This window comes from Trichechus manatus, unplaced genomic scaffold, assembly GCF_000243295.1.
Source record: "Trichechus manatus latirostris isolate Lorelei unplaced genomic scaffold, TriManLat1.0 scaffold00077, whole genome shotgun sequence".
NCBI lineage: Eukaryota > Metazoa > Chordata > Mammalia > Sirenia > Trichechidae > Trichechus > Trichechus manatus.
The window spans coordinates 8,576,122-8,600,012 of NW_004444013.1; the positions used below are offsets into that span (position 1 = coordinate 8,576,122).

At 40.2% G+C, this 23,891-nt stretch overlaps 1 protein-coding gene across 2 annotated transcripts in view; it reads right to left on the minus strand.

Annotated features, from left to right (window-relative positions):
- LOC101344394 (S-adenosyl-L-methionine-dependent tRNA 4-demethylwyosine synthase) overlaps positions 1–23,891 on the minus strand; it is a 274,405-nt gene that overhangs the window by 122,323 nt on the left and 128,191 nt on the right. For both annotated transcript variants that reach the window (XM_023735307.1, XM_004380851.2), the window contains exons 12-13: positions 14,139–14,316; positions 4,667–4,802 (exon numbers count right to left, since the gene is read on the minus strand). In XM_023735307.1, the coding sequence (XP_023591075.1) occupies positions 4,667–4,802; positions 14,139–14,316 (314 nt within the window). The remainder of the gene's footprint in view (positions 1–4,666; positions 4,803–14,138; positions 14,317–23,891) is intronic.

Sequence of the window (23,891 nt, forward strand, 5' to 3'; positions counted from 1 at the left end):
TTAACACCACTACTATTAAAGGAATTTCAGAGTATAGAAAAGGATGGAATACTCCCAAACTCATTCGATGCAGCCAGCATAACCCTGATACCAAAACCAGGTAAAGACACCACAAAAAAGGAAAATTACAGACTAATATCCTTTGTGAACACTGATGCAAAAATCCTCAATAAAATTCTAGCCAATAGAATTCAGCAACATACCAAAAAAATAATTCACCACGATCAAGTGGAATTAATACCAGGTATGCAGGGATGGTTCGACATTAGAAAAACAATCAATGTAATCCATCCCATTAATAAAACAAAAGACAAGAACCACATGATCTTATCAATGGATGCAGAAAAGGCATTTGACAAAGTCCAACACCCACTCATGATAAAAACTCTCAACAAAATAGGAATAGAAGGGAAATTCTTCAATACTATGAAGGGCATTTATACAAAACCAATAGCCAATATCATCCTAAGTGGAGATAATTTGAAAGCATCCCCCTTGAAACAGGAACCAGACGAGGATGCCCTTTATCACCACTCATATTCAACATTGTGCTGGAGGTCCTAGCCAGAGCAATTAGGCTAGAAAAAGAAATAAAGTGCATCTAAATTGGTAGGGAAGAAGTAAAGGTATCTCTATTTGCAGATGATATGACCTTATACACAGAAAACCCCAAAGAATCCACAAGAAAACTACTGGAACTAATAGAAGAGAGAAGCAAAGTATCAGGATACAAGATAAATAGACAAAAATCAGTTGGATTCCTCTACACTGACAAAGAGAACTTTGAAAAGGAAATCACCAGATCAGTACCATTTACAACAGCCCCCAAGAAGATAAAATACTTAGGAATAAATCTAACCAGAGACGTAAAAGACCTATACAATGAAAACTACAAGACACTACTCCAAGAAACCAAAAGAGACCTGCATAAGTGGAAAAACGTACCTTGCTCATGGATAGGAAGACTCAACATTGTCAAAATGTCAATTCTACCCAAAGTCATCTACAGATACAATGCAATCCTGACCCAAATTCCAACTGCATTTTTTAATGAGATGGAGAAACAAATCGCCAACTTCATTTGGAGAGGGAAGAGGCCCCAGATAAATAAAGCTTTACTCAAGAAGAACAACAAAGTGGGAGGCTTCACACTACCTGATCTTAGAATCTATTATACTGCCACAGTAGTCAAAACAGCCTGATACTGGTACAACAACAGATACATAGACCAATGGAACAGAATTGAGAATCCAGACATAAATTCATCCACCTATGAGCCCCTGATATTTGACAAAGGCCCAAAGTCCGTTAATTGGGGAAAAGATAGTCTTTTTAACAAACGGTGCTGGCATATCTAGATACCCATCTGCAAAAAAATGAAACAAGACCCATACCTCACACCATGCACAAAAAACCAACTCAAAATGGATCAAACACCTAAATATAAAATCTAAAACGATAAAGATCATGGAAGAAAAAACAGGGACAATGCTAGGAGGCCTAATACGTGGCATAAGCAGAATACAAACCATAAGTAACAATGCACAAACACCAGAAGAGAAACTAGATAACTGAGAGCTCCTAAAAATCAAACACTTAAGCTCATCAAAAGACTACCGAAAGAGTCAAAAGACAACCTACAGACTTGGAAAAAATTTTTGGCTACGACAAATCTGATCAGCATCTAATCTGTAGAATCTACAAGATACTGCAAAACCTCAACAACAAAAAGACAAATAACCCAATTAAAAAATGGGCAAAGGATTTAAACAGGCACTTTGCCGAAGAAGACATCCAGGTGGCTAACAGACACTTGAAGAAATGCTCAGGATCATTAACCATTAGAGGAATGCATATCAAAACTACAATGAGATACCATCTCACCCCAACAAAGCTAGCATTCATCCAAAAAACACAAAATAATAAAAGTTGGAGAGATTGTGGAGAGACTGGAACACTTATACACTGTTGGTGGGAATGTAAAATGGTACAACCAATTTGGAAATCGATTTGGCACTTCCTTAAAACGCTCGAAATAGAAGTCCATACGATCCAGCAATCCTGCCCCTTGGAATATATCCTAGAGAAATAAGAGTCGTCACACGAATAGAAAACATGCACACCCACGTTCACTACAGCACTGTTCTCAATAACAAAAAGATAGAAAAAACCTAGCTGCCCATCAACGGATGAATGGATAAACAAATTATGGTATATTTACACAATGGAATAGTATGCAACAATAAAGAACAACGATGAAGCCATGAAACATAACATGGAGGAATCTGGAGGTCATTATGCTGAGTGAATTTAGTCAGTCACAGAAGGACAAATAGCGTATAAGACCACTATTATAAGAACTCACGAAAAGATTTAAACACAGAAGAAAACATTCTTTGATGGTTACGAAGGTGGGGAGGGAGGGAGACGGGTATTCACTAACTAGAAAGCAGACAAGAATTAACTTAGGTGAAGGGAAGGACAGCACACACTACAGAGGAAGTCAGTACAACCGGACTAAACCAAAGATAAGAGGTTTCGTGAATACAACCAAACACTCTGAGGGACAGGGTAGCAGGGGCAGAGGTCTGCGGACCATGCTTTCAGGGGACATCTAGGTCAACTGGCATAACAAAATTTATTAAGAAAATGTTCTGCATCCTACTTTGGTAAGTGGTGTCTGGGATCTTAAAAGCTAGTGAGCAGCCATCTAAGATGCATCAGTTGGTCCCAACTCACCTGGAATAAAGGAGAATGAAGAACACCGAAGACACAAGGAAAGTATTAGCCCAAGAGACAAAAGGGCCACATAAACCAGAGACTCCATCAGCCTGAGACCAGAAGAACTAGATGGTGCCCAGCTACCACCAGTGTCCGCCCTGACAGGGAACACAACAGAGAGTCCCTGATGGAGCAGGGGAAGGGTGGGGTGCAGAACTCAAATTCTAGTAAAAAAGACCAGATTTAATGGTCTGACAGAGACTGGAGGAACCCCAGAAAGCATGGCCTCTGGACTCTGTCAACCTAGAACTAAAACAATTCCCGAGGCCAACTCTTTAGACAAATATTGGACTGGACTGTGGGACATAAAACGATACTCGTGAAGAGTGCGCTTCTTAGCTCAAGTAGATACATGAGACTAAATGGATAGCTTCTGTCCGGAGGTGAGATGAGAAGGCAGAGAGGTTTAGGAGCTGGTTGAATGGACGTCGGAAATCAGGGTGGAAAGGAGGAGTGTGCTGTCACAGTATAGGGAGAGCAATTAGGGCCACATAACAATGTATGTATAAATTTTTGTATGAGAGAGTAACTTGAATTGTAAACTTTCACTTAAACTACAACAATAAATAAAAATTTTAAAAAAATTTTTAAAAACCCTAAAAAACAAAATTAACCAATGAAAACCTATGGATCAGAACAGAAAATTCATTAACCAATATAGTGCTGGAAGATAAGCCTCTAGGTTGGAAGGCATTCCAGACACACAGTAGCCACAACAATAGACTCAAGCATACCAATGATCATAAAGTTTGTGCAGGACCGGGCAGCATTTCATTCTGTTATACATCAGGTTGCCATAACTCGGAGATGACTCGATGACAACTAACAACAACAACAACTACAAATAAAAAAGGCTTCACAGCAGCAGTAAAAATGAAGCTGAGCCCTGAAGGTCACACATAATTCCTATGAGTCAAAGAATGGATGTTCCAGGCTCTGAAGAGAGAGCATGCAGGGCTCACTTGTAGACGTGGCAGTGTAGGCAAGGGTGGAATACGGCATTCCTGGAGGACTGTTGTACACAACGAGGCTGAACATCAACCCCGGGCCGGGCTGGGAAGGGTTAGGAATGCCAAAGGACGTGTCAGGCGAAGGAGAGAGGGTGGTTCTCGGGGACAGTGACACCCATATCTGGCTGCACATCAGCAATCACCTCGGATACCTGGAACGAAGATTCTTAGACCCCCACCAGGTGATTCAATCATCTGTCAGATTTAGGAACCACGAAGGGTCAGCAAGACCACTCTGGGGGTAGAGCATGAAAAATTGCTTAGGATCATAGGAGAGAGAAAGGAGGGAAATCAGTTTGCACGTGACAACCATGCCTAGGCAAGAGATGAAGAGGCAGAAGAAAAGAGAACAGAAAGGGGGCATGGCTACAAGAGACACAGAAAGGTAGAACTAACAGAAAGTACAGACTACTGCAACATGGGGGTCACAGAAAGGAAGAACCAGAAAGTTACTTCAGGTCTAGAATACAGAGGTAACTATGCCATTGAGAGAACACACAGAAAGGGCAAGTGTTTGCAGGGAAAGACATTAAATTTGGACACTCTGAGATTGAGTTACTTGTGGAGTAGGAAATTTGGTTCTAGAAATTCAGGAAAGTTCACTTCACATTTAAACATATACTATCTGCTGAACCTCTTCTAGGGTTGTAGGTACTGCTACTTATCCATGGGAGTGCCTCTGTCTCCCTAAACACATGAAGAGCAGCTAATGTATACCAGGCATAGTGCCACAAAGTTAAGAGGAGCAAATATATATACAAAAAAAGAGTTAAAGACTTTTAGTCTTTTTTTTTATTTTAATACAGAAAAGATTTTTCAAAAAACCAGACAAACAAAAGCACTCTCTCTCTCTCTCATGATGTCATAATTCTTACCTTTTCAGCCAAAGCTTTTAAACTGTCAAGGAATCTTTGCCAGAAATCCTTGAAGAGTGGGCGGTCGATTTTCTTCAGGCTGTCTTTGGTACTGGCATCCACACTGACATAGAGCTGGGTAACTGGTTTGAGGTTCCTTGTAATTAAAAAAATAACAGAAGAAGAAATTATGCCTATGTCAGGTTTTCTGATGACGTAAAACTTAGTCTGTAATAGATGTGGTGATTAAACATCTCACTAGGTCTAGAAACTTCTACTTCTCCCAGAAGACTGAAGCAATAATTTTTAATAATGTGACAAAATAGGACGTCCTTTGGTTATTTTAAAAATGATTGGAGACGGGGTACAAGATCAATATAGAAAAATTATTTGGATCCTTCTACACAAACAAGGAGAACTCCGAAAAGGAAATCAAGAAAACAATACCATTTACAATAGCTGCCAAAAGGATAAAATACTTGGGAATAAATCTAACCAGGGACATAAAGACTTTACAAGGAAAACTCAAAACACTACTGCAAGAAACCAAAAGAGACCTACATAAATGGAAAAACATATGATGCTCATGAACTGGAAGACTTAACATTGTAAAAATGTCAGTACTACCCAAAGTGATCTATAGCTATAATGTAATCCCGATCCAAATCCTAACATTATTTAATGAAATGGAAAAACTAATCTTCAACTTTATATGGAAAGGAAAGAAGTCCTGGATAGCTAAAGCATTACTAAAGAAGAACAAAGTAGGAGGCCTCACACTTCCCCATCTCAGAACTTACTATACAGCCACAGTAGTCAAAACAGCCTGGTACTTGTACAACAACAGACATACAGACCAGTAGAACAGAATTGAGAACCCAGAAGTAAATTCATCCACTTATGGACAACTGATCTTCGACAAAGGTTTGAGGTCCACTCATAGGGAAGAGATAGACTCTTTAACAAATGGTGCTAGCAAAACTGGATATACATTTGCAGAACAATGAAACAAGATCCACACCTCACACCATATACAAAAACTAAATCAAAAAGGATCAAAGACCTAAACATTAAACCTAAAACTATAAAGTTCCTGGAAGATAACAAATGGACAAAGCCAGGGGTCCTAACCTATGGCATAAATACACTATCCTCATCAAAAGACTTCTCCAAAAGAGTAAAAAGAGAACCTACAGACTGGGACATATCTGACAAGGGTCTAATCTCTAAAATTTATAGAAAGCTTCAACACTTCAACAACAAAAAGACAAACAATCCAATTAAAAAATAGGCAAAAGATACAAACAGACACTTCACCAAAGAAGACATTCAGGTGGCTAACAAACACAGGAAAAATGCTTGCAATCATTAGGAATTACAGAGATGAAAATCAAAACTACAATGGGATACCATCTCACCCCAATAATAACGGCACTAATCAAAAGAACAGAAAATAAAAAATGTTGGCAAGGTTATGAGGAGATTGGAACTCTTATACACTGCTGGTGGAAATGTAAACTGGTACGACCCCTATGGAAAACAGTATGGCACTTCCTTAAAAAGTTAGAAATGGAAATACCATATGATCCAGCAGTATCATTCCTAGCTATATAGCTAAAGAAATAAAAGCCATGACACGAACAGACATATACACACCCACGTTCATTGCAGCATTATTCACAATAGCAGCAAAAAGATGGAAATAACCTAAGTGCCCATCAACAGAAGAATGAATAAACAAACTGTGGTATATACACACAATGGAATACTACACAACAATAAAGAAAAATGATGAATCCACGAAACACCTCACAACATGGATGAATCTGGAGGACATTATGCTGAGTGAAATGAAATAAGTCAATCACAAAAGGAAAAATATTGTATGAAACCACTATTATAAAAAAAAAAACAAGAAAAGGTTTACACACAGAAAAAAAAAAAATTCTTTGATGATTACCAGGTATGAGAGGAGGAGGGAGGGAAAATTACCAGCTAGACAGAAGACAAGTGCTAATACTGGTGAAGGGAAAGGCAATACATAATATGGGGAAAGTTAGTCCAGCATGACCAAGGCAAAGAGAGGGCCACGAGAATAAAGGGCAACTATGGTAATTACTGTAACATAGAAAATCCTGCAACAATATTATTAACAATAATTTATGAACGTATACATAGGTAGATTGGTATGCTAAGGAGATGTGGGAGGGTGTTTAAGGGAGCACACCCACCTGCAGATACAGGTACGCTTGTGGATATTTCTACATACATAATTGTAGGCCCTACATGTATATTAATATAGAAAATTGAGCACATAAGGGGCACAGTCATGGAAATTTCTTTGACATAACTAAACACCTCACGGGACAAAGCTCCTAGGCTTGAAGGTGAAGGACTATAGTCTCGGGATATCTACGTCACTTGGCACAACACAGTTCATAAATACAATGTTCTATATCCTACTTTGGTGAGTAATGTCTGGGAGTCTTAAAAGCTTGCGAGTAGCCACCTAAGATACAACTATTGGTCTCTTCCCATCTGGAGCAAAGAAGAGTGAAGAAAACCATAAACTCAAGGGAACAATTAGCCCAAAGGACTAATGGACCACACGAACCACAGCCTACACTAGCCTGAGACCAGAAGAAGTAGATGGCCCGGCTACCACTACTGACTATTGACAGGAATCACAATAGAGAAGCTTGGATACAGCGAAAGAAAAATGTAGAATAAAAAATCAAATTCACAAAAAAAGACCAGACTTACTGGTCTGACAGAGACTGGAGGAACCTCTGAGACTATGACCCTAAGATACCCTTCTGACCTGGAACTGAAGCCATTCCCAGAGACCATCTTTCAGCCAAACAATAGACAGACCCATAAAATAAACAGTGACACCTGAGAGGAACATGTTCCTTAGAACAATCAGTTATACGAGATCAAAAGTACAATATTTGCTCAAAAGCAAAGATGAGAAGGTTGGAAGGGGTAGCAAATCTGGACAAAAGGAAATGGGGAACCCAGGGAGGAAATGGGGAGAGTGCTGACATATTGTGGGGAATGTAACCAATGTCAAGGAACACTGTATGTACAAACTATCAAATGCAAAACTCATTTGTTTTGTAAACTTTCACCTAAACCATAATAAAAAAATAATAAATAAATAAATATACTGTGTTACATAAGTAAAAACGCACAAACAACAGAAGATAAACTAGATAACTGGGACCTCCTAAAAATTAACTATTTATGCTCATCAAAAGACTTCACTAAGAGTAAAAAGAAAACCTATGGACGGAAGAATTTTTTGGCAACAACATATCTGACAATGGTCTAATCTCTAAAATATATAGAAAACTTCAACAGCTCAACAATGAAAAGACAAACAATCCAATCAAACAATGGGCAAAGGCTATGAACAAATACTTCGCCAAAGAAGACATTCAGACAGTTAACACATGGAGTCACTCGCGATCATTAGCCATTAGATAGATGCAAATCAAAACTACAATGAGATATCATCTCATCCCTGAAAAAAATGGCACTGAGTCAAAAAGAAAACAACAAATGCTGGTAAGGTTGTAGGGAGATTGGAACTCTTATACACTGCTGGTGGGAATGTAAACTGGTACAACCACTAAGGAAAACAGTATGGCACTTCCTCAAAAAGCTAGAAACAGTAATAATATATGAACCAGCAATCCCACTCTTAGGTATATATCCTAGAGAATAAGAGCAGTGACACGAATAGACATATGCACAACCATGTTCACTGCAGCATGACTCACAATAGCAAAAAGATCGAAACAACCTACATGTCCATCAACAGATGAAAGATAAAATGTGGTACGTATATACAATGGAATACTATGCAACAATAAAGAATAGTGATGAGTCCATGAAAAATCTTATAATGTGGATGAATGTGGAGGACATTATGCTGAGTGAATAAGTCAATTACAAAGGACAAATATTGTATATACTACTTCTATAAAAAGTCAAGAATAGGTTTACACACAGAAAGCAACATTTCTTTGATGGCTGTCATGGATGAGAGAGGGAGGGAGCAAGAATCACTTACTAGATAGTAACCTGTTGCCGCTGAGTGGGTTTCGATTCAGCAACCCTGTTGGACAAAACAGAACTGCCCCATAGGGTTTCCAAGGAGCAGCTGCTGGATTTGAACTGCCAGCCTTTTTTGGTTAGCAGCCAAGCTCTTAACCACTGTGCCACCAGGGCTACTACTAGATAGCAGACACGTGTTAATTCTGGTGAAGGGAAAGGCAATGCACAATATAGGGGAAGTCAGCACAATGTCACCAAAGTAAATGAAGACACTGAGAGATACACAAGAGTAAAGGTCAACTAGAGTAAATGCCCTAACATCTACAATTCTGTAAGAATAGTAATGCAACAAAAATTTGTGAGTGGTTACATAGGTAGATATGCATGCCATTAGGTGAGGAAGGGTGTATGGGAGTACATGTGCATGCATATATAGGTACAGTTGTGGGCATCTGTCCATACATATTTGTATTTGCTGCATATATATTTATATATATAATAGAGCACATAGGGGACACAGTTATGGAAACTTCTTAGACATATCTAAACACTTCATGGGACTGAGTTACTGGGCTTGAAGGCTAAGAACCATGGTCTTGAAGGACTTCTAGGTCAATCAGCACAACACAGTTCATAAACATAATGTTCTACATCCTACTTTGGTGAGTAACATCTGGGATCTTAAAAGCTTGTGAGCGGCCATCTAAGATACAATTATCGGTCCCTTCCCATCTGGAGCAAAGGAGAATGCAGGAAACCAAAGACTCAAGGAAGCAATTAGTCCACTGGACTAATGGTCTACACAAACCAGAAGAACCAGATGATGCCCAGCTACCACGAACGACTCCTCTGACTAGGGACACAACAGAATGTTCCAATCAGAATGGGACAAAAATGTAGAACAAAACTCAAATTCATAAAGAAGACCAGACTTAATGGACTGGTAGAGTCTGCAGGAACCTCTGAGACTATCGCCCTAAGACACCCTTTTAACCTGGTACTGAAGCTACTCCCAGAGGTCCCCTTTCAGCTAAACAATTGATTGTACTATAAAATAAACAATAACACGTGTGAGAATGTGCTCCTTAGAACAATCAACTATACGAGACCAAATGAGCAACATTTGTCCAAAAGCAAAGATGAGAAGGAAAAAAGAGGGGCAGGGAAACTGGAAGGACAGAAATGGGGAAGGCAGGGTGGAAATGGGGAGAGTGCTGACACATTGCAGAGACAGCAACCAATGTCACGGAACAAAATGTGTATAAATTGTTGAATGCGAAACTAATTTGCTGTGTAAACTTTCACCTAAAACACAATAAAATTTTCAAAAAAAAAATGATTGGACATCACTCCTAATAAGTTAAAAACATTCAGCTACTTAAAACTGGTCCCTCTCTGACAGAAACTGGAGGAATCCCCGAAACTATGGCACCCAGACATTCTGCTAACCCAGAACTAAACTATTCCCGAAGTCCACCTTTCAGACAAAGATTATACAGACCTATAAAACAAAAAATAACACACGTGAGGAACGTGCTTCTTAATTCAATCAAATATACGAGACCAAATGGGCAATTCCTGTCCAAAAGCAGGAGGAGAAGGCAGGAAGGGACAGGAACTGAACAAATGGACACAGGGAACCCAGGGTGGAAAAGGAAATGGGGAGAGTGCCGACACATTGTGGGGATGGCAACCAATGTCACAAAACAATATGTGTATAAATATTTGAATGAGAAATTAACTTGAGCTGTAAACTTTCTCCTAAAGCACAACAAAGAAAAAAAAAAATGCTGGTCCCTCTTCTAACACTAGTTTCAATGGAAAATAAACTAAAGCAAGATCTAGCTTTAGGTCTAGCAGCATCAGCCCAGCACAATTAGAGGGCGTTCTCGGCGGTGCAGGAGCCATGGTGGTGCTGTGGTTAAGTGCTCGGCTGCTAACTGAAAGGTTGGTAGTTCACACCCAACAGCCACTCTGCGGGGGAAAGATGTGGCACTCTGCTTCCATAAACATTTACAGCCTTGGTAAGGGCTGTGGGGACCATGGTCTCAGGGGACATCTAGGTAAATTGGCATAACATAGTTTATAAAGAAAACATTCTACATTCTACTTTGGTGAGTAGCGTCCGTGATCTTAAAAGCTTGTGAGCGGCCATCGGTCTCACCCCATCTGGAGCAAGAGCAAGAGAGAAAGAAGAAAACCAATGACACAAGGGAAAGATTAATCCAAAGGATTAATGGACCACAACTACCAACAGTCTCCACAAGACTGAGTCCAACAGAACTAGATGGTGCCCAGCTACCACCACCAACTGCCCTGACAGGGATCACAACAGAGGGTCCCAGACAAAGCTGGAGAAGAATGTAGAACAAAATTCTAACTCACAGACACAAAAAAAAGACTGGACTTACCTGGTCTGACAGAGACTGGAGAAACCCCGAGAGTATGGCCCTCGGACATCCTTATAGCTCAGTAATGAAGTCACTCCTGAGGTTCACCCTTCAGCCAAAGATTAGAAAGGCCCATAAAACAAAAAGAGACTAAAGGGGCACACCAGCTCAGGGGCAAGGATGAGAAGGCAGGAGGGGACAGGAAAGCTGGTAACAGAGAACACAAGGTCCAGAAGGGGAGAGTGTTGACATGTTGTGGAGTTGGCAACCAACGTCATAAAACAATATGTGTATTAATTATTTAATGGGAAATGTGTTTGCTCTGTAAACCTTCATCTAGGTACAATGAAAAAAAAATTTCAGACATAAATATGAATTAAAAAAAAAAAGATTTACAGCCTTGGAAACCCTATGAGGCAGTTCTACTCTGTCCTATAGGGTCACTCTGAGTCAGAATCAACTCCACAGTAAAGGATTTGGTTTGGGTTATTTTTTCTCAGTGGCACAAACAGTTAAGCTTCTCAGCTACTAAATGAAAAGTTGGTGGTTTGAACCTACCCAGAGGCACCTCGGAAAAAGGGCCTGGCAATCTGCTTCTGAAAGGTCACAGACTTGAAGACCCTATGGAGCAGTTCTACCTGACACACACACGGGGTCCCCATGCATCAGAATCAACTTGACAGCAACGGATGGTTCTCAGACCTGTTTCCCATACACTCTGCCACTCAAGACTTAACACAGGTGAAACTTTACAACCATGTGGGGTTTCCGCTGAGGGGTCACTTGCCATCATCAATCCACTGATGGAAGTCTCTAGAGACTCCCATTCAGGAAGCTCTAGCCTTGCCTGAAGGGCGTAAAGCCACCCCTTGCCTCACCTGGGTTTCTGAGAGTGGGAGTGGGATTAAAGTTGAGCTTTGTGTGGACAAACAGTGACCGACTCGGGGGGCTTTAAGCAATACAGAACCAAGTGCTACATGGCAGCACAACCCAGGAGAAAATGGATGTTGCAGACTCTTACATTTCCTTGACTTCTTCATGAGTTTCCATGAGACTCTACCACTCACTCTCCACTTCTTTCAGATTCAATGACTAATTTCATAATTTCATGTCTATCCAATAGATTTGTTTCAAGTTCTGTTTTTAGCCTTTACTGTACTTTTTCCAAAGGCTCTCCCCTTCTCCCTTCAAATTGGTCCCATAATCCATTCTTCTCAGTGAAGGAAGAAAGGCCCCCTTAATGTTCCTCTGATCAAATTCTCCCACTGTTAATTTTCTATAACTACTCCACAATTTGCATTTACTCCTAGAATATTATTTATGCATTCTTGTTTCTAAGTCTATGCACTTTTTAAAACTGCGATACAATTCACATGCTATAGGATTCCCCTCTAAAGTGATTAAACAGTGGATCATGCACTTTTTAAATCAATCACTATCAACCTTATCAGTCTGTAACTATATGACCTTAAAGGTCAGGAACCATATTTTTCTTTTGATCCAGCCACGCGGGCAGATACTTAAAGGGACTTTTAAGTTGATCTTGTTGACTTTGGCTGACGGACCTTTCCCCGGCATGTGGCCCATACAAATGCTTGCAATGATTTGGCTTAGCAACATATGGAAAATCAGAAGGGTCTAAACCCAAAGTTATCAAAAGCAGAGAAGCTCTGTCCAAAGTTAGGAAAGAGGTGACTGAAATACTAGGAGTGTCTCGTTGCTTTAACCCCTCTGCAATACTGATGTATAAGGGGAATGCTAGTTCAGTAATGTGTCACTAATGAGCCTCAGTGATGCATGGCTAAGCACTCAACTGCAAACTGAAAGGTCGGCAGTTCGAACCCACCAGCAGCTCCACAGAAGAAAAGAGCCGGCGATCTGCTCCCGTAAAGACTACAGCCTAGGAAATCTTATGGGGCAGTTCTACTCTGTCCTATAGGGTGGCTATGAGTCGGAATCAACTCGACAACACACAAGAACAACAATAACCTGTCACTACCAAGCAAGGCACACCCGTTACTAAAAATGCAAAACAGTCGCATACTGTAATGGCAGCGTCAGTCTCATCGCCCCTTTTGCTGGGGGATCCTTTAATAATGGAAAAGCTAGGCTACCTTAGCTGGACTTTATTTTTTTTTTTTTTAGCAACAACAATAACAAAAGATTGTCTTCGTGAATCCTGGATAGTGCTGGCCATCATCATCTGATACCACACGACTTTGTCAGAGAACAGCCTGATGCAGAATGGGAACCAGCGCGACCTCTTCACTATGCCTGCAGAACTACTTAACTACTTATGAACAGTGAATTCCAAAGGCCACAGTTAGTTTACAACCTCTGTCATTTGCAAAAAAGGAAGTCCCAGACTCTTGACAGTCCCTACAAGGAATTTTAGTGAATACCAAACACCTGAGGTGCTACAATGCTGCAATCCAGGAAGTTTACAGACCTCTGCCAGGGAGCAGAGGCAGGATGGAGGAGAGAAAAGGTCCCTCTGAGTTACAGCGCTCATCCCTACAAGGTGCCTCTACAATCTGTTCCCAACTCTTCCAACTTGATTTCCAGCTGCCACTCTTCTTTCATACACTCTATGGCCCTGGCGAACCACATTACACAACAGTAATCACAAATACCCCACCCTCCATGGCCCTCTTGTGAGGTTCTTTGTTTAACAAAATACAGTCCCTACCTTCCCAAGCACCAATCTCACCCATATTTTAAGATCCAAATTAAATGATGACTTCTCTAGGAAGTTTTACCCTGCTTCTGCCATCTGGAAAAAAATAAAAATGCATTCTGTTTTCAATATCTGTGCTGCTATTCTTTTTCTTACATTCTCTTCCTTAATAGGATGGATTTTGAAGAACAAGACCATCTCTGTCCCCCAAAGCCCAACATCTGTATGTACAGGTAGTCCCTGACCTATGACGTATCTGAGTTACTAGGAACAGCACTTGCAACCATCTGTTTTGTTGTTTGTTTTAGGTACATCTTATCGTCAGTAACCCAAGCAGCGTATCTCAGTAAGCTGCACGGCTCACCTGATTTCCTCGGGGAACTGTGCGTTTGTGACCAGGAAGCTGGAGATTTTACATTGGTGGAGGAGCTCCAAAAACCTGTTGATTTCTGGGTACATGATTGGTTCTCCCACAAGGGACAAAGCACAGTGTTTGACCTTCATTCCTTCCTCAAAGCGTTCAGCTCTGACACCTGGTACTCCTAGAGAACACAGTGAAAAGGAGCAAGCTCAATAAGGCATAGACAGAGAATCTCTTAGACTTTTTATTTTTTTTTAATTGTACTTTAGATGAAGATTTACAGAACAAACAATTTCTCATTAAACAGTTAGTATACGTATTGTTTTATGACAATGGTTAACCCCACGACATGTCAACACTGTCCCTTCTCAAGCTTGGGTTCCCTATTATCAGCTTTCCTGTCCCCTCCTGCTTTCTAGTCCTTGTTCCTGGACTGTTATGCCCCATTAGTCTCGTTTTGTTTTATGGAGCTGTCTAATCTTTGACTGCATGGGGGAACCTCGGAAGTGACTTTATTACTGAGCTAAAAGGGTGTCCGGGGGCCATACTCTCGAGGTTTCTCCAGTCTCAGGCCAGTAAATCTGGTCATTTTTTGTGAGTTAGAATTTTGGTCTACATTTTTCTCCAGCTCTGTCCGGGACCCTCTGTTGTGATCCCTGTCAGAGCAGTCAGTGGTGGTAGCCAGGTACCGTCTAGTTGTACTGGACTCAGTCTGGTGGAGGCCATGGTAGTTGTGGTCCATTAGTCCTTTGGACTAATCTTTTCCTTGTATCTTGTTTTCTTCATTCTCCCTTGCTCCCGAAGGGGTGAGACCAGTGGAGTAGCTTAGATGGCTGCTCACAGGCTTTTAAGACCCCAGACATTACTCACCAAGGTAGAATGCAGAACATTGTCTTTATAAACTGTGTTATGCCAATTGAGCTAGATGTTCCCCGAGAGTGTGGTCCCCACAGCCCTCCGCCCAGCAATTCGGTCCCTCAGGGAGTTTGGACGTGTCTATGGGGCTTCCATGATCTTTCCTTGTACAAGTTGTGCTGGCTTCCGCAGTATTGTGTACTGTCTTACCCTTCACCAAAGTTTCCACTTATCTATTGTCTATTTAGTTTCCCCCCCACCCCTCCCACCCCTCCCATACCTCGCAACCAACAAAGATTGTTTCTTTTTGTGTGTAAACTTTTTCATGAGTTTTTACAGTAGAGGTCTCAAGCAATATTTGTTGGATGTGTTTCTTAATGACCCTTTGATTTTAGAGGGCAAATGAATTTTCTGTATCAGTCAAAGAATACAAAATAGGGGTCAGAGGGAAAAAACTTAATTCAGAAATACCAGTCAGCCATCTCATCCTTGGTTTTACTAATTATCACTAAGTGTTGTTGGGTGCTGTCGCGTCATTTCTGACTCATAGTTACCTCATGTGTTACAGAGAAGAACTTGTGCCATAGTTTTCATGTCTGTAAACTTTGTGGAAACAGACCATCAGGTTTTTCTCCCACAGAGCCTCTGGGTAGATATGAACCGCCAACCTTCTGATTAGCAGCCAAGCATTTAACCATTGTGCTATCAGAGTTCCTTTACTACTAACTAAAGTACATCAATACAAGCTGGTAAAATTAACTTTGCTAGCTAATTATTTGGAATGTGGAACATATTCTTTTCTATAATATGCTTAGCTCTGCATACTTCCATGTTGGTTTAAGAAAATTAACTCAGTATTATGAACTACACGAGGAAAACACTCTTCTAAGCCAGTCATTTCCCCCTTCATTCCTCAAGCATTCTGAACTGGGAAACTAAACGTAGTTGGCCCACAGGAGAGAAAAAGAGCCATAGTTCTCACCTTGACCTAATATTGGAAACATCTGAGAAGCATTAAAAACTATGGAAGGCTAGCTCCACGGCCAAAGACTATTTAATTGACGTGGGGTTCAAGCCTGGGCAATGGGATTTTTAAAAGTTCCTCAGGTGACTCTAATGTACAGCCAGGGTGAAAACCACTGCGTGAACCAGAGGTCCCCAAACTAGTCTGTACAGTGGAATTCTCTGGGAACCTTTTAAAAAGTTCAAAGTCCACACCACACTTAGACCAATTAAATCACAATCTCAGGGGCAGGACACAGGGGCCAATGTTTACCGAAGCTGCCCAGGTGATTCCATGCTCAGACAAGTTTGGGAACGACTAGTACAGACCACTGGTTCTCAACCCTCGTTGGACAATGGAATTACCCAAAGAATCTTTAAAAATCTCAAAGCCCGTACTGTATCCCAAACCAATTAAATCCCAAGCTCTGGGGGTGGGGCTCAGACATCAGTCTGGTTTAAATGTTCCTCGAGTGATTCCAGTGTGCAGCAAGGGTCAAGCAGCACTGCTCTAGACTCAAGTGTAAAAGGTAGTCATAAACAGACTGTGTGGAAATTAAAACCAATTGCTGTGGAGCCAATTCTGACTCATGGCGATCCCATGTGTGTCAGGGTAGAACTGTGCTCCGTGGGGGTTTCAACGGCTGAGGTTTTGGAAGTATATCACCAGGCCTTTTTCCCAAAGCACCTCTGGGTGGACTTGAACCTCCAACCTTTCAGTTAGCACCTGAGCTTTACTGTTTCCACTACTCAGGAACTCTGTTTGGAAATTAGCAGCTACTTATATATCAAATGGAGGCCTGCTGGCACAGTGGTTAAGAGCTCGGCTGCTAACCAAAAAGGCCAGCAGTTCGAATCTACCAGTCACTCCTTGGAAACCCTATGGGGCAGTTCTACTCTGTCCTATAGGGTCGCTATGAGTTGGAATCGACTTGACAGCAACCAGTCTGGTTTTCTTTTGGTTATATATCAAATAGCAACTCAATCTAACACAAAATTTGAAAGACCTGGAAACTCAGTAAACAGACAAATAAAAATATATCCCCTTTACTTCAGATATTTCTAAATGAATTACCTCTAGATTGTTTTTTGAAGAATATTAATCTCTCTGAGGAATATTCACCACAGAGATGAGGGGAGAGGAAGAGGACAAGTTCCTATTTCCTCTCTAACACTTAGCAGCCATCTTTGAAACTTAGTTTTCTTAGCTGCAAACAGTACATGTCTCACAGAATGCTCTTTACGATGAATTGAGGTAATGCATGTAAAAGACTTAGCTGGGAGCCTGGCACACAGGAACATTCATTAAGAATTTGCTACTATCATGACCTTCATCCTGGTTTCTTTAAAATGATCAAACCACACTCACCGAAAAATGTGGAAGGGAAGTTCAAACTTTCAAAGAATCCAGACTTACTAGATCCACTGAGACTTGGAGAAGTCCCTGAGACTACTTCCCTGAGATATTCTTTAAACTCTGAACTGTAACTATCTCCTGAAGTTACCTTTTAACTAAACAGCAGGGTCACTCAAAAAGTGAAGAATATCACCCTTGAGTCCAGCACTGTTTAAAAAAATTATCTATATGAGGCCAATGGACAACATTTACTCTAAAGCATGGATGAAAAGGGCTGGGAGTGGGCAGGAAGACTACATTAATGGGAATGCAACAACTCGAACAGAAATAATAATGCTGACACAATGTCACTGAACATTATGTGCAGAAACTGTTGAATGGGAACCTGTTTTGCTGTGTATACTTTCATAAAAAATACAATAAAATTTTTTTTTATAAAATCACACTTACTGTCACTTACTCACAACAACAAACCTGGAGAAATAAAGTTGGCTTTCACCACTCACTTGTGGCTTGATTTTCAGGAAGTGATTTTATTTCACACGCACACATTACTTGGAAATAAGCAAGTACAATACTCAAGAGGACAGACCAACATATGACCTAAAATCAGAACAATCTAAAAGTGACAGGTGAGATCTTCTATGATTATCTAACTGCAATTCTAAGAATGTATTTCATGTCAGTTTTATCGAATGAATAATGTTTTAGGTTACTGAAATACTGAGATCTCAACTCATGTGAATCAAGGTTTTAAATAAAACTTGATCGCTAACTCACTCTGTGTTGCCAAGACAACTCAGCATTAAGCATAAAATTTCCCTTTTTTCAAAAAAGCATCATTAACTGCAATCCCCCCAACCCCATGACTAGATGAGAAGAAGGGTCTATTTAACCTGAACTCTAAAATTAAGCTAAAACTCAGGAAGCAGAATAAAGGAGCATGCACTAGGCCCTAGCCCCTGGGAGTCAGATGCTCTGAGTCCAAATTCCATCTCTACCACTATGTAGTTCTGTGTCCCTGGTCAAGCCTCTCACCTTCTCTAAGTCCATTTCCACAGGTAGGGAGGTAGGTGGGTAGATACAGTGTCAGGTCCAGCACCTAACTATTCAAAAAATCCTAGCTGCAAGTATTTTTATCATAATAACAATTATTTTGTGAACTGAAGTGGAAATACAATTATTTGAACTATTTAAATGAAATATAGTAATTTCACCCAATTCAACAAACGTTTATTGAGCATCGATTGCCTACTATTGATCACCTTCTATGTGCCACACACTGTTCTAGCACTTCAATTTCTACAGAAAGAAGTCCTGGAGAAGGCAGGTAGTCCAGGGGATGACATTATATATATGTGTATTTTTTTTTAAGAGGTTTTATTTATGGTCTTCAGAAAATGTGCCTAGTAATACAAAGGAACTATGTGTTTTAAATGAATTTTCAGAAAGCACAATTTTCTAAACTTGACATAAAAAAAAAGATTCCAAGGTAGCTTGATTCAAATTTATTGATACAGTTTAACTGTTTAGTAACATAAAAATAACCAACTTTATTTAAATATTAGTGTGTGCCTATTGAATATTTATTTTGTCATTTCTGTCACTGACACTTACTAGGTGTTTTCATATATGTTATCTTAATTTGATCATAAAAAAATTCTATAAGGTAGGCATAATTATCCCAGCTTATTATTTCTTGAGTTAAAGGTTATATTGTGAGGGGAAGAGCCAGAACTCAAATCCTCTTCTCTTGATACTTCACTCAAAATAACTTTAAGTATAATGAAACACAAATTACTGTTATATATTGTGGCAGATTATATTTTCCAGTTGAACTGAGACCCAAGACAAAACTGTCTGGCTAAGCTACTGCTGAATTACCTACCACAACAACCAAAAAAGATAATAGATAGTTATTGTTGTTTTAAATCACTAAATTTTGGCATAATTTGAAATGTAACATAAGATATCTACTACATATAGTATAACAGGATGTTAGAAAGGGCTCCTCTGTCTTCAGTTTATACCAAGGGGCTACATATAGAGATATCAGACATCAAAGTGCATATGCGTGCATGCGTGTGTGCGTGTGTGTGTGTGTGTGTGCGTGTATGTGTGTGTGACGTCTGGGGTACGAGGTGGGTACTCTGAATTGGATAGTCAGAGTATGTGACATTTGAGCTGAGAAGCGAGTAACAAAGAGTCAGCCATGTGAAGATGTAGAAACAAAGCATTCCAGGCAGAAGAGACAAGTGCAAAGGTGTGCGTGAACCTGGCAACTTTTAGGAACAGAGAGAAGGAGATGTGCTAGAAAGTAGAAAAGGGGGAAAAGAATAGAAAGAGGGGAAGAGAGCAGAAAGGGGAGCAGTAGACAAAGGCCAGTTCATGCCAGGTCTCCCAGGCTGTGGTCAGGAGTTTGGATTTTATTTTAAGTAGAATAGGATGACACTGGAAAGTTTTAAGCGAGGGCATGATGTGTTCTACTTTCTGTTTTTGTTTTCCCTATGTTCAATTTTTTTATTTTTAATTGTGCTTTAGATGAAAGTTTACAGCTCAAGTTAATTTCTCATTCAAATATTTATATACATATTGTTTTGTGACATTGGTTGCCATCCCCACAATGTGACTGCATGCTCCCCCTTTCCACCCCAGGTTCCCTGTGTCCATTTACCCAGTTCCTGTCCCTTCCTGCCTTTGTCCTGCTTTTGGACAGGAGCTGCCCATGTGGTCTCCTATATTTGATTGAATTAAGAAGCACGTTCCTCACATGTGTTATTTTTTTGTTTTATAGGCTTATCTAATCTTTGTCTGAAAAGTGGGCTTGAGAAAGGGTTTCAGTTCTGGGTTAGCTGAGTGTCTGGGGGCCATAGTTTCACAGTCTCTGTCAGACCAGTAAGTCTGGTCTTTCTACGTGAATATGAATTCTATTCTACATTTTTCTCCTGCTCTGTCCGGGACTCTCTGTTGTGATCCCTGTCAGGGAGGTCGTTGGTAGTAGTCAGACACCATAGTTCTAGGCTTAGGCTGGTGGAGTCTGGTTCATGTGGTCCTTTAGTCCTTTGGGTTAGTATTTTCCTTGTGTCTTTGGTTTTCTTTACTCTCCTTTGCTCCGGGCGGGGTGGGACCAACAGATGTATCTTAGATGGCCATTCACAAGCTTTTAAGACGGCAGACGCTACTCATCAAAGTGGGATGCAGAACTTTTTTTTTAATAAACTTTGTAATGCCAATTGACCTAGATGTTCCCCTAAGACTATGATCCCCAGACCCCAGCCTCATCTACTCATCCCCTCAAAGTGTTTGGATGTGAGCTGACACTGTATTTTATGTAGCAAATCTATACAATATGGCCCCCTCAACACACACACACACAATCTGTTCCCTTCACGTTTCCCTGAACTTTATCCTTTTCACGAACTCTATTTGTTATTCTAACTTTTGGGTTTTTTTTTTGTTGTTGTTGTTAAAAAAACATGTTCGTTGACATTTGTCTTATCCTGAACAGCGACCTAATCCTTGGTAATCACAACTAGAGTCAACAGATTAACTAAGAAGCAAACCTTTACGTCACTGAAAGATGCTAAAACAGGAACTTGAGGTTCCAGAATTTTAATGCTAATGACATTGCAATAAACTAAATGATACACAAATGAACATGATACATTGCTCAGCACATAGTATTCCCACTTCTAAAGTTTGTGCCAATCAGAAATAAAACATTCTCTCCTTTTTTCCTGGCCAGAGATCTTCCCAAAGAACCATTCCCGGCTGAAGGTCAGAGATAAGATACCCTTGATGTTCTACACTTTTACTCCTGTTCTGTCAGGAACTCTCTGTTGTGAGTTTTTTTCAGAAAACAATTCGCAGGTTGTGTTCTCTTCCCCATCTCCACTTTTTTATTTTTTTAATATCTACTTCAGCATACCTATTTTGTGAAAACCATCCATTGGTGACTCTTTATTTTTTGCATTAGTTCACTTCTATCTTAAATTATCTGTCCCTGCCATGGTAGTACTCGGAGGAGGAGAGAGTATTCTGAAAAGATGCTGAGTTGCACTGAAATTACGACCCACTTTTAATCAATCGAAAGTTAATTTTGCATGTATATAAAGGGAAGGCTAATAAGGGTCACGAGAAGAAAGATAGTTTAATGATTCAGGGAAGTAACTGAAGAGAGAATGATTGCCCTTGGAACTGAGAAGAGCAGCACAAAAGGAAAGCATTTAAAAAATCAGAGAATATCTCCAAAATCTGTTTAGGGCTGGCTGCTTCACTCGAGCTGGAAACTCAGAGGCAATAACCAACAATACCCACAACTAATACCATTTACACAAAAATAAATTCAGAAAATGACTGACCAGACCCATGGGAGAGAGCAGAACCATCAGCAGGTGTCCTTCACTGGGGTTGAGAAAGCCCATGAGAAAACAAAGGCCTCCAATTGAGAATAACGGAAGTTGTTAATGAGCTAATAGAGAGCGCCTCTACAGTCAAGTCAAATTGGAGTTATCCAGAATGCAGCAAACAAAGAAGGAAAGGAGGAAATGGATTCATGCCTTTGAAAATTGCCTGTCATTTATGAAAACTGTCTTTCCAATTTATGAAAGAGTCATGTTCCTGAGCATTTCTGCTTAAGCCTGACATTCATATTCCCACAGGTACAATATTACTAAAATGGAGATTAAGTTACCATGCAATTCCCCCAAACACCAAATTAATCTGTAATATACCTATAGTACTACTGGGGGCCCTGGTGGCACAGTGGTTAAGCATTTGGCTGCTAACCAAAAGGTCGGCAGTTCAAATCTACCAGCCGCTCCTTGGAAACCCTATGGGGCAGTTCTACTCTGTCCTGTAGGATTGCTCTAAGTTGGAATTGACTCGACGGTAACAGGTTGTGCTTTTTTTTTTTTTTAACAGTATTACTAAATCTATTTCAGTATCATATAATCAAATTCAAATATTTTTTTCCTATAAAAAAATGTATTACAAGTTCCTACTATGGGAACCAGAAATACACCTTACTTTTTGGTTTTTGCTTTTTTAAGTTGCAGGAAAACAAACAGCAATAGTATCAGGGCTCTAACAGGAAAACCTCAATATGGACTTGTGTAAGGGATTCTAAAACTGGGGTACCTGGTACTTCTGAGGGGGGCCAGCTTAGGTTTATGCCCAACTTCATCTTGTGTCCTTTAAGACTCTGTTTTGCCTGTTCTGACTTCCCCTTAGGAACAGTTAACCTCTGTACAGACTTAATCATGCAGCTAAGGAAATGTTTTTCTATTATAAAGCCAAAAGGAATGTCAGCAGAATGCTCCCTGGGGGTCCTTGCTCAAATACTTATCAAAACCCTTTGTGTAAGATGTCCTCATGAAATCATTTTGTCTTAAGCCAGTTAGTTATTTTAACAATCCACTCTCAGAAAATCTAATCCGCAATCAGTTCCTCCTTTAACCAGATGGCCAACCTTTACATTCCAGGGAACTTCAAGCTGGAGCTGATCTGGTCTACTATCAATTATTAATCTCTACCCCACAACACACTATTGGCACATACCTGTGCAATTACGCACAGTGTCTGAAAACCAACCCTAGAGAAAGCCCCACTTCAAGATGTACCACCTCCCACTTCCTAATTGCTTAGCAGCCAATCAGAATATTGTAACCTAAGCTCCTAGTTTAGCCCTATAATTATCCCTGCAGGACTGCTCCTCCTCAGAGCACTGGATTTTCACCCTGTGAGGTCCATGTTCCCTGGCTTGAGGTGTTTTTCACTTTCAATACATCTCTTACTTTACTTTTAAGCAGACTCTGTGTTGTTACTCTATGACATGTCTTTGGCATAGTCAGCAGGATTCAAAGGAGCATCATCATCTCTGTTTCCCAGAATCGTGGATCAGCGCTCCTGGTACCAAGCACATGCCCTTTGCACCCACCCATTTCCTTGAACTCTTGGGGTTCACTGGAGGTAAGCCTTCTCGAATTTGAGCCTCTGCTGTATTGGGAAGATGGCTCTTTGAGAGATTTATTGTCAGCTTCTTTGTCTTGTTTTGTTTTCGACTCACTTCTTGAGCACCATGTTGGGTTCGTTGCCATATTAAGTTTGGTAAGGATGACATCGAGAGGTCAGCTTGCTTACTGAACTCTCCTTCTTTCTCCTTGATGCACCATAAAGGTTTTCCACGTACTTAAAGTTTTAAACTTGCAACTTTCTCAGTAAGATGAGGAATGCCACATTGAAAGACCACTCCAGACCCCCGTCAGGAACTCTGGCAGCTTACGTGGTTAAGCATTATGACTCTGGTTTAATTTTGTACGTCAACTGCTGGCACGCGCTTACTAAAGGAAATTTAGAGAACTAATGGCTATTATAGGGCTTAATTGGTTTAAACAAGCTAACTTTTTTGTACAGTAAATTAGAAGCCAAAGACTCCTGAATAAAACAAAAGCAATGGGAACTCTTTTATAATTGGTATTTAGAATCTTCTAGGAAAAAATCAAAATCACAAATTGGCCTCCCTGCAGAAATCCATGTCCAAA